Source organism: Onychostoma macrolepis, chromosome 07, assembly GCF_012432095.1.
Source record: "Onychostoma macrolepis isolate SWU-2019 chromosome 07, ASM1243209v1, whole genome shotgun sequence".
NCBI classification, from domain to species: Eukaryota; Metazoa; Chordata; class Actinopteri; order Cypriniformes; family Cyprinidae; genus Onychostoma; species Onychostoma macrolepis.
In genome coordinates this window covers 39807467-39819677 of record NC_081161.1, presented here as the reverse complement: position 1 = coordinate 39819677, position 12211 = coordinate 39807467, and the positions used below count along the sequence as shown (strand labels likewise).

Here is a 12211-nt window from a genome sequence, read left to right as displayed (position 1 = left end):
GTCCATCTGTATGTCTATCCATCCATCTACCCTAGTGAATAAATATACTTAAATGTATTTGAAATACATTTATTTCATGCCAAGTATACTACAAATACATTTTCATATTTATGTACTTAATAAAATAACCTGCAATTGTACTTTCAGTATACTAAACTGGTATACTTCAAGTCTGCTAAATTGGAACAACTAATTTTGTGCTTAATGCACTTTAATAGTGCAGAAGTAGTGCTGAAGTACGATTAAAGATATGCTTAGTATATTTGATTGTGCTAAAGTGGAACTATTGCAAGTACACTTGAGTTACACTAAGTATTTTGCATTTAAAGACTGATATTATGCAATTCTCATCAAAAGTGACATTAAAACACATTTTAGACTTAATATTAAGAAATGTGCATTGTGCTCAAGTAGTACGCCAAATAAAGTTTAATTATAATTTTTATACCAGTAAGTTTAGAGTTATCTGTCAGTAAATATGTTAATAGATTTTAACTATACTTAGTATGAAATGCATGTATTTTAAATATATTACTTTTTCAGCCCAGCCCATCCATACATTCACATACAACATCTATCAATCCGTCCATCCATCTAAACCAAATCTTAAAGGAATAGTTCACTTGAAGATGAAAATTCTGTCACCATTTACTTGTTTCAAACCTATATGACCTCAGTTCTTCTGTAGAGTACAAAAATGTATTTATTTTGCTGTTTGTAAATATTGTTTGTGCCCAAAATATTTATTTTGTGTTCCACAGTAGAAAGTCATGCTGTTTTGGAAGGACATAAGTGTAAGTAAATGATGACAGTATTTTATTTTTGGCTGAACTATCCTTTTAAGCTTGTATAGATCTTGAGGTATTCAAAGCACATAAGGCCTGAACAACATTTGAAGTGCTAGGTGCCAAACTTTTCTAGTTCAAACATTGGTAGAGACCACTGACCTGCTCGTAGGGAGTTCACTAGCACACACAGAAGCACCATTGCAGCAGCGCCGGAATGAAATATCTGCCTACACTCGTAATCCCACCCCCACAAGTTCACACGTGTCACGTGAAGGACCATCAGGAGGGTTTCATAATAAGGCCCCTTGCATTTGTTTTCAGGCTTTTAAGAGCTGAATGGTTAAGAGAAGAAATGGTATAAACACCAACAACAATGGTATAAAGCCAACATCCTCCTTACATCTTCTACATAACAGAGACGGATAATTGTATTCCTAGAAATAGTTATAGCTATAGAGCCATCATCATAATAAAACTAATTCTGTACTGATTACTGTTCACCGGATAAGGGTGTTGTGAGTGTAATCACTTTTTGCATTAAATTCCTGTAATGAAAAGGATGCAGTCATTACCAATTAATGCCACTGAGACTGTGCACAGAGTCTTTAGGATGCACAATTCATTCCAGCTGCCGCTGCGGCTCAGTGCTGTGAAATTGGGGACCCTGATGATACCATTATTCTAATGACACTCTCTGAAGAGATGGGAAAGATGGTGAACTGAGATTGCTTCTGCAGTTTATCATCATAAACGGTGTATATCAAGCCGCAAGGCTCTAATGAACTGTTGGCTTCCTCAGGTTTGAATGATCGACTTGCAATGCCAGGTGCAAATGACCAACAACAGGGCCCTCAGTCAAAATTACTGGATGAACCGTGCTGTGTGGAGGCTGAAATAAATGTTGGTGGTCTCACCTTGGGAAATTCATTTGCCCTCATCATTGCTGGATTGATGCTGCTCATTTGTGGCCAGCCAATGACACCTGTCATTCACAGATTTTTGAGAGGAACTGTGCATTTTTCATATGTGACCCGTGCTGTCAAAATGAGTCAGAATGCGCACGGCCTCATTTTGAGGTGGATTTTGTTCGAATTTGAGGTTTTCACACACAAAAAAGCTAGACCTCGTCTAGCGATCTCAATGCTACAAATAAAAATTAAGCATCTAAAAGTATCTTTATTTGTATGTTTTCTGAGAGGAGTACCTTTTCTCCGCTCGCTTCTCGTGCTGACAGTAAAAAGAGAGAATCACTCACTGCACTTGATTACAACTGCTTTTGTTGTTTTAATAATCAATTTATTTGTAATGAGTGATTTTTACATTTTACTATGTGTTTTTCTTACTTGAATGCTTATGTTTAGATGAAAAATGTAAAAAAGTAATACACTATACACTTGTTTTTTTCTTATATTTGTTCTCTTTTTGCATCAGTTCTTATTAATAACAACAAAGATAAAATAAAAAATAGCTATATTGTGATAATTAATCTAGTAATGACTATTAAGAAAAAGTAGTGGGGGGAAAAGATGCAATGTTGCTAGGTGATTTTGCTTTGGAACCTTCAGAAAACGTTAAATCAGTTTTTCTCTAAATTTTACTTTGCTGACTCCATTGACTTCAAACAGGTGTAGCTCAGTCAGTTTTTGTCCGATTCCAACAGTTTTTGGAATTCCATCATTTTTGATCATTGTGACTCATTTTGCCAACACAGGTCACATATGATAATCTCTCTTTCTCTTTTCAGGACAATAATAAACTGCAGTTTACGGACAATCCAGGCACGTGCATTTGCGCAGAATCCTCACCTGCGCTACATGTGAGTAAAATGTCTTTAAAGTATGTTTTTGTCATTCTCTGAATGTATCTTTTAAGTGAATTAATCAGTCTTGTTCGCTTCCATGCACCTGTAAACAGTGGCTAATATTGGGCAATTTACATTTAGTGATTATATTACTTGTCAATAGTAGCTGGTGTAATGATACAGTGGACAGAAAGAGTCAGTGAATGAGTCAAAAGATTAATCCCAGCATCTAGTCTTCTAATGTTTTTGATCATTTAGTTCAATCAACTTGATTCATTTTTAATTAATGTTTTCAACCTCACAGAAATGTCATGCCTATCAACCAGTCATAACTTAAATCAGAGGGCAATTACTGGCTAAGTTGCAAAGATTTTTGGAGTATGTTTTATAAGAAAGTACAATTTTAGTCTTTCTACTTCAAAATTCCTTGTTTAATTCAATGTGTTACTTGCCATTTCATTGTAATTAATTGTGAATTTACTAGCAATTCCTGAGTGAAAATTGTGGTAACACTGTTATATAATGCATTATAAAAGTAGTTTTAATGCATTAATTGTGTCTTGTAACACCTTGTAGTGCATTGTATGATCTCATGAATAATTGCATTCACAAGTGCAATATATTATAATACTTAACTATTCATTGTTACAGCTTTAGAAAATATAATAAGACACAAAAAGGCACATTACAACCATACCTTCAAATATTACAATGCATTTTAACTTTAATAGTGCATTACACACAAAGGCTTTAAAGTATGGTGTTACTAAAATTGTTTCTACAACTTTTTTTTTTTTTTTTTTCAGCGTAGAAATAACAAGTGATGTTGAGGAACATATGTCCTACTGTAAATCAAGTTAATATTGCAATGAAACTGAAGTAACGACAGATCTTTTTTGCATTGTGACGTACATCCAAATGAAAGAGACTATTGAAAAGGAAACATGTTGGGCAGGGACTTGGTTCTATCAGCCAGTTGTTGATTAGATGGCAGATTGGTTGAATGTGCAGCTTGCAGTCAGTGGTAAGAAAAGAGTTGGGTTTAAGCAGACTAAAGTCCAAAATGCATCACCAGAGAGAAGTCTGTCATTTCACTGGAAAATCAAGTTATGACATTTTAATTAAAAATTACAACATGCATGAATGAATCACAATAAGACTGATAACGCGTGTGTAGAAAATAGACAGGGTGAATTTTTATCTTAATGCCAACTTTAAACAGTTTCCTGCTGATCAATTTTTTACTTCTGAAATGCAGGTGCCAGTTGGAGGGTTTATCTCTTTTGGAAACCATAGCTTTTACTTTTCATGTTGGCTAACCTTTCTTTGAACCATTGCACAACTAATGGATAGACGTTCTTTTTACCATAGCTAGGAGAAATCATCGTGATACTCTCATTAATACATTTTTTACCCTTCATGCCAGTAAGCAAAATGTCTACCTGTGACCTTTGATGTCTGTCAGAGTCTCACAAGCAGAGCAACGCATGATTTTCGAGAGTATGCGATAATGGTCTCAGTTAAAGTCAAGTGAACAGGCAAAGCACTGAATGGGCTAAAAAGTAAAAGATCTTGTGTTCACTTGAGGCACGGACAGAGCAGATGGACATGCTAATTGCAGACTCATTAAGAAATACGGTCAGGAACTTCAGTAACAAAGATGACTGCTTGTGTCTTATTCAATTGTGGCTCTCAGAGGATTAAAGTGGCCACTTTTGAAGCTGTAATGGCCGATGGAAATAAATTACATTCAGTAACAGGCAGCATTTTCAAAAGACAAAACACTGATTAAGGCCATGTGGAGTAAAGGCCATTACACACCGAAATTTTCGCACGTTAAAAAATAAATATGACCTCACGTTGTGTCAATTATGTTTACAGTACTGCTGCTCCCTATACATAGAATACGCAGTTTGAGTAGGGCACCAACTCCCAGGGGGGCACCAGTTGCTCCAAAAAAAAACCCTTTCGTTCTATATTAATAATAACCCATACACATACATAAAAATATAAACATATGGCATTTTACGGTGAACGCAGTAGGCTAAGCACACGTGACACGCCTCATGTTTGCGGCTGACTGCAGATGATCGTAATTAATGGAGAGCTATGCCCGTGAAAAGACATCAGCAATCCGGTGCCGAGAAAAGAAAAAGAAAAAAAGATGAAGCCCGTGCATCACTTTCAGGTACATTCATAATCCTGTGAAACTTTTTTGGCTGTTGATTTTAACAACGTGTTTTGATGTCTAATACTTCACCACCACCAACGCAACTAATATTCTCTCTTGAGTTTCTATGTTCCCTTACGAAAATTAGCCATGCTTTTTACTACGAATAAAACCAAAAATCATGGTTCTTGTAGCCATGGTAACCACAAATTAACCATGGTTTTGTTCCTTCAAACAATCATTTACAAAGTAGTATTAAGATACATTTTTTTTGTGGTTATAAAAACAGACCTAAGTCAACAACAGCCTTTAAAATGACTTCAAATGCATTATATAAAAACAATGAAGCAATAATGATTGGTTAATTAAGAATTATTTGGTTTCATTGAATAACACTGTTAAAATACATAATGTAATACAAAATAAACAATTTATGTACATTACATATTATTACAAATGCCTCCAAAGGGTGCCAAAGGCCTGGTAACTGCTGTTACACTTACAGGACAATCATGTCCTTGTTTAATATTGAACAAACATTTAATTCAAATATCTTAATCTTACATTTTTGGCCATGTGCACCTTTTTGCGATAGATGACACAGCCTCTATAATTTCTTCAACAAAAACATGTGGACATCACAGCCTTTACAAAAATTAACCATGGTTTTAAAACTGCTTAATTTTCTTTTGCGTGTTTTCTGAATGCTTGAGACTATAAAATCAATCAGACAACTGTATTAATAAAATAATAGCCATATGTAACTGTCTAGAGCTACAGTCGTAATTTGTAAATTTAATTACAATTTATTTATTTATTCACTTTTATATTTTATTAGAGTTCTATTTTCACCCCTATAGTAGTTTTTTATTTTTATTTTTTTACTTCCATAAAATTTGAGGGAGGGGGCAATACAACAATACAATTCTGCTTAGGGCATCCATTTGGCCAGCAGCAGCCTTGCACGTTTACACACTGCCTCCGAAACTTTAGTCCGTCATAAAAAATTCGGATCAGGTTTGATTTTCTGCGTTTTTGCATCCGTAGCAAGCATTTTGATAGGAAAGGATGGCGAATACGAAACCTTTCTTGCTTTCTGAATCAAATAACTTTTCAGTAGCGAAGTTTAGAGCATCAGCTTGTTTGCAGTCTGAAGGTAAATAAAGAACTGTTGATTGAATAAGTACAGTGTTTTCTTTACTCAAGAAACACTATATTTATAAAGGCTAATGTTTTTTGTATTTGAGGAGCGGAGAAGAGTGTCTTAGTCTAGCATTTGTTGTAAAGTCACAGCCAAATATAGCTTGTGCGAAGCGCTGAATCTTTTATAATATGATACTTTGGCCAAATAACAGAAGAAAAAACTGAGTGCCCAGCGACAGAAAACTGTATGACCTGCAAGTTCATAAAAATGTAGGCTAAATGCGATGCCGGTACTGCCTTTGATGTGGCGGTAGCCTAATGACGAAAAAAACATTTGCTGGTCAAAAGCTTGAACTTGATCTTGGTGAAAAGTTAATAATATGACACATGTAACGATGCAAATAAATGTAGCCAGTTCTGTATATCTATATGGTAACAATAGGCTATACAATAAGATTAGCTAATGTATTAACTAACATGAGCATACAACAATAGCCTACATTTATTACAGTATTTTATTAATCTTTGTTAATGAAAATACAGTCGTTCATTGTTAGCCTAGCCCTAGTTCATGTTAGTTCACAGTGCATTAACTATGTTAACAAACACAACTTTTGATTTTACAGTTTTTCTCAGTCACTTTTTCGCACTACACAATGGATTACCTGCAAAAGCCTGTAACTTATTCAAAATATTCAGAGAAATGTTCATCTCTCAAAAGTAAGTATTTATGTCAATGAACATAGCTGTGCCATCAGAATGAAAAGTCCTTGTGTCATTGTTCACAAACAAGATAGGCAAAAGTGATCTGACAAAATAAAAAAACATTACAACATCATTGTGATATAGAAAAGAAAAAGAAATATGGGCACAAAAGCGAAAATACAAAACTTTTGCATGCAGCACTGTATGAGGAATTTCAGAGAACTGATTTATCATTGGTTGATCTTCATTCTCTTCATTAGTGAAAGTCAAGATTCACCTGCACAATACATGGCAAATTTACAAAAAGACTAATAGAAAGGTGTAGAAAATATGACAGTTTATGACAACTAGATCAACCATTTTGCATTTAATGACTTTAATGAAGTAATGACTAGATGTTTTGAGGGGTAAGACTATTGCACAGAGAACTAAATAATAAATTGAGCAACATGATATTAGCAACTGATAAGAGGAAAACGCAGATAAATGTACATAATCACTGAGAGAGAGTATTGATTGGTATATAAATGTTCAATATAAATAGCTTAGATGTAGTAAACTACTTTTGCCACGTTGCTGTAGCTTAGCTTGCTACATTTCCCAGGGCTGTAGCTTTAGTGTAGTGAAGTTTAATTTAATGAGGAGTAACTGTAACCAAGTAGCTTGCCCAACACTGTTAAAAATAAAGGTTTCAAAAGCAATGCCATAGAAGAACCATTTTCTTAGTCTGAAGAACATTTTAATAATCTAATCTAAAGTATGTTTTTCCACTATTAAGAACCTTTTATACCTTTATGTTAGAGGTTCTTCATGGAACCATCAATGCTAATGTGAAATAACACGTAATGTGAAATACATTATAAACCAGCACTACGAATTCCCCAGCTCCCAAAGAAACCCGCTTGTTAATTCCACACATTGACTTGAATGAACCTTTTGGTTTTTATGCGTCCTAAACGTCCTGTGTTTTAAATGACGGAGCGCAGTCTGGGTGGCCAGACGTTATGTCTCCACAGCCCACATATCAACAGAAGCCTAATAAATCTGAAGGACCCATTGTAGGGAAGGAGGAAAGGTCATATCCTCTTGGGAGGGCGGAAAGTCTCTCCCTCATTAAGTGTTTCTCCTCTACATGATTCTCCTTTCCCAAAATGTCACTTTCTTCACCGATCCCCCTCCTCTGACATCCCATTCAATTAGGGCCAAATATTATGTGTTCATTTGAACATGACTCAGATCGGCACAATAATATTTCTAACAAAATGACTTCACTCTAGGGCTGAGTGAACTTATGTGTGAAATACAGCTAGACATATTGTAATATTATAATAGTCTAAATGCTTTTTGTTGGTCATATTTTTCATATTTCATCATACTATACTTACAGTCTACTACATACTGTCCTTTTTTACAAATATGGGTTATGTGAAGTATACATCCAGATTTGTGATACAACGGCATTGCTATGCAGAACAGGGAACCGTTTTTGTGAATATTAATATTTTAGCTTGTTTTTTTGGTTTTTGAGGTTGTTTTAGCTTTTTTAAATGCATAAAATATTATTTAAATAAGTGCTTGTTGATGCTTCATTCATGTGGAAATACAAACTGAATTTAGAAAAATGTATTGCATATATTCAGTGAATCGGAAATGACTTATTCTCAGTTTCGAGTTTCTTTCACCTTAGCTATAAACATGCATTTTTATCATGTTTAAGTTTGGATTTAATACATTGGCTATATACAGTTATCGCTGAGCTAATTATCATGCATTGCACGTGCTGTCATGTAAAGCACTCTGGAACCAATAATACAAATGCCAAGTAAATAAAGTTAGACAAAGAACAGTTACTGTAGATGCAGTTAATAGGACAGTTAGATGCATTAACTGCCTTAGAAAGATAAGCCTACATATTCTAAATATAACATACATTATGGAATCAGTCAAACAAAGAAGTGGTTTAGGTTGCAAGGACAGCAAAGAAAACCAAAAATACCTCAATCCCATTTCCAGATTTTTATCCTGATGAATTTGTACAGGACTTAAAAAAAAGTGCCTTATACATTAGTGGATATAAAAAGAAGGATATTGTGTCATTTTTATCATTTTATTCATGATGTACTGTAATAGCTATTCATGGTAGGACTACTAGTAGGCTGAAGAAAATTAATGGTAATTAGAACAACTGTGTCATATAACAATTTTATCAAGCTTTATATATTTATGTATGACTATAAATAAAATGACCTCAAAATCAGTACTTTCAAGTATAGTTATTTTTAGTATAAAACCCCTGAACCCACACTGATCTTAAGAGCTTCTGCCCAGTGAAGCCTGATTTCTTTTTGTGGTCTTACGGATTTGTTGTTTCTTCTGGCAGATCACTTTACTCCATCCCAACACTTATGTGGACTCACCAGAGAATGACATAACTGCTTTTTTTGGCCCTAAATGTTTTAGTCAGACTAGTCAGACTCCATTTGGCAGATGCAGCATGTATTGTTCATCGAGACAACGGTGGCGGTAAAATGGTCTATTCTTATTGCATTTATTACAGTTAGTGTCCATGCATGTTACAGTGAATTTCTCAAACGTGAGCTGCTATTTCCTCAAACAACGCAGCAGTGAATGATATAAAGTGATATCATGGAGGGTTTTCTTTAAAATGTATGGACACTTAGGGCTCCATCATTAGTTCAAGACTGAAAGCTGTAATGGCTGTGAACATTGTTTGTTCCAGTGACTGGTGCACCACCTGACTCCCAGAAGTCACGTATCGCATACCGATCGGATTGGAACTGGCGATTTTGCAGCTCTTGCCATTTTTGTGCAAAATGTGCGTGAGATAGCCAGTGAACAGACTGTAAGCTGCCCACAGATTTGGATGTAGCTAAGTAGGAAGATTTTAGAGGCAGTGAAAGCTTTCCAAACATCCCCGTAAGATATGCAGAACACACAGCATTTAGCCTTTGCGGGTGATAAGCTAATAGCTATGGTTGGGTACAGAGCAGGAATTCAGAGGGGTCTGTCCACTAACATGATACTCTTCTTGGATTAATTGCTGCTTTTGCTAAAGGTTGAATGTTACACCCTTTTGTTTGTTACACCGCTTGGGAAGCACTCTGTCTTTCTTTGTGGTTTCAAAACATTAAAGATACATACAGTATCATACATTTTTTTTTAATCAATTTGAAATTTTACAAAAATAAATGTAAAGATTCAGTTTACATTGTTAAGGCCCTTAGCATCTTTGAAAAGGAAAAAAATGGGCTATCAAAAGGTTAAAATCATTGACGTCATACATTTTCCTTTTTATCTTGTATTTAATACTGTGCCTTTTTAATGAAAAAAAGAAAAAGTGTCAAGAGTTGTCTGACTTCATTTTTGTTAAACATCCCATCTGGGTTTCATTCCATGAATAAGTTATCCGTTAAGAAGTACTTCATCATTTACTGATAAACGGCAGAATGTCTTGGGATCTTGTGCATCTTACGTTGTGCTTCTTCGTGAAAGGAAATTAAATGTTCTACTGTGACTTTGTAGAACAGTTTTCGAAAATTTAATCATTGGTCTGAGAATCGATTTAAATTGTATTTTATTATTGATGGTCTGCCCTGCTTGTTCTGTGTCATTTGGGACACCAGCTGAAAGGTGCATTCTGCCATGTTTTGCACCTAAATTTAGTTCTGTCATGACAACTCTCGGAGGGATTGGCATGGTAATGTACATGACAATGTTAATGTATTTGGTCTTGGTGGAATAGATCTGCTACGCTGCTGCTGCGGCAGAGCAAGTACCGAGACTTGCTACTGCCAATACATCCACAACATGCTGCTGTGAGCATGTAAGAAATACTGCTGCTGCAAATATAACTTGCATGAAATAACCCCCCACAAAGCAGGAGATATAGAAGGGACAATACAAGCCAAAACATGAACAAAACACCCCCCAACAAGCAGATCTATCGCCAAGACATATGTACTGCTGCTGAACCGCATGTATTACTATCTTTGTGTGCCTGGGCTACCATGCTGACCGGCTTAACGCTAGTGGCCTATGGCTATGTGTGCCTGGGCTACCACGATAACCGGCTTAAAGGGGTCATATGATGCTATTTTTAAAGATCATTATTTTGTGTATTTGGTGTAACAGAATATGTTGACATGCTTTAATGTTCAAAACACACATTTTTCGAATACTGTACATTATTGTACTTCCTCTATGCCCCGCCTCTCTCAAATGCATCGTTTTCCACAAAGCCCCTCTTTCCGACAAGCACAGTCTGCTCTGATTGGCCAGCTGACCCAGTGCATTGTGATTGGCCGAACACCACAAGTGTGCGTCGGAAATGTAACGACCCTTACCATAATCGCGAGCTTCAGCTTTCAAAGTAAATATAAAGACAGTTAATAATGTCCTTAGTTTTACCATCAGTTTAAGCCCAAAAGGAGAACAGAGTCACGTGACAGACACAGTGATAATGCTCGTATGTATTTGCAGTAAACAAGCCGCGGTTAAGACAGCTGACGTGCTATGATTTCTGACAGGCTGTACACTCTGCTGTGATGTGACCCTGTTCCCCTCTCACACACACACAAAGCATTACTCTATACTGCGCAAAACTCAGCATTTGAACAGTCTATAGCAAATACTTAAACTAATAACAAAACATACTTGCAGTCGCTGATTCAGAAGCGTCGGATTGACATAGCAAAGTCGGAATTGACCCATTTTTTTTGTTCACAGCAAGCCATGTACTCTCCTAGGTTCATGAAACTGTCGTCCATAAAATGCGTTGCACAATTTGAACATTTGGGTTGTGCTGTTCTGTTGTAATCAAATCTTAACCAATGATTCCTAATTGCATCTACTTTTGGAAGGCCAAATAAAGTGCTTTTGCTTTCACATAGAAACACACTGACATGGTTGTATCAACACTACTGAGATTACTGAAACCACGCCGTCTTTCGTTGAGTGCACATTTGAGTGGCATTACGCAAATATTTCCACATCGTGATGCAGACATGTGGGGGCATGTTTGAATGAGGCATTTTAGCCCGGTCTGGATCAGTCTTCTCTTTTTGATAGAATAAATCCTTTTGTGGGAGACTTTGAGCTTTGTAACTCTGCAGATCTGATACATGCACAAACAGCCACATAACACACAAAAGAAAAGTAAAACAAGAAATTGCATCATATGACCCCTTTATCAATAGTGGCCTATGACTATGTGAGCCTCGGCTACCACGCCGACTGGCTTAACTCTAATTACATTATGTGTAATGTTAATTAACAAAATGGATATACTGTACATTGCAATCCGATAGATAAGACCCCAGCACCCAACTGAGCAAATATCATAATTTAGTCATTTGATAACTGCTGTTACTTTCTCCACTTCATCAGTCCCAGCAGCAGCAAAACAGCTTGTTAATTCATGTACGTGCAGTGAGGAGATGGACAAAGTTAAAGGATGCATGCCATTTTTACTCTCATGCAAATAAAAGTAGTCAGTGCACAAAACTTCTGGGTGGACTGACCTGAATGAAATGAAATAAAGCAGAATATTATATAGATGTTCTTTCTATGTTTTCTGAACTACAC

General features: G+C 35.9%; 1 protein-coding gene across 4 annotated transcripts in view; it reads left to right on the top strand.

The window, feature by feature from the left end:
• ntrk3b (neurotrophic tyrosine kinase, receptor, type 3b) overlaps positions 1-12211 on the top strand; it is a 139543-nt gene that overhangs the window by 27892 nt on the left and 99440 nt on the right. For all 4 annotated transcript variants that reach the window (XR_009272039.1, XM_058782029.1, XM_058782028.1 and 1 more), the window contains exon 3: positions 2533-2604. Coding sequence is in view for 3 of the 4 variants with exons in the window: in XM_058782029.1 (XP_058638012.1) it covers positions 2533-2604 (72 nt within the window). In the remaining variant the exon portion in view is untranslated. The remainder of the gene's footprint in view (positions 1-2532; positions 2605-12211) is intronic.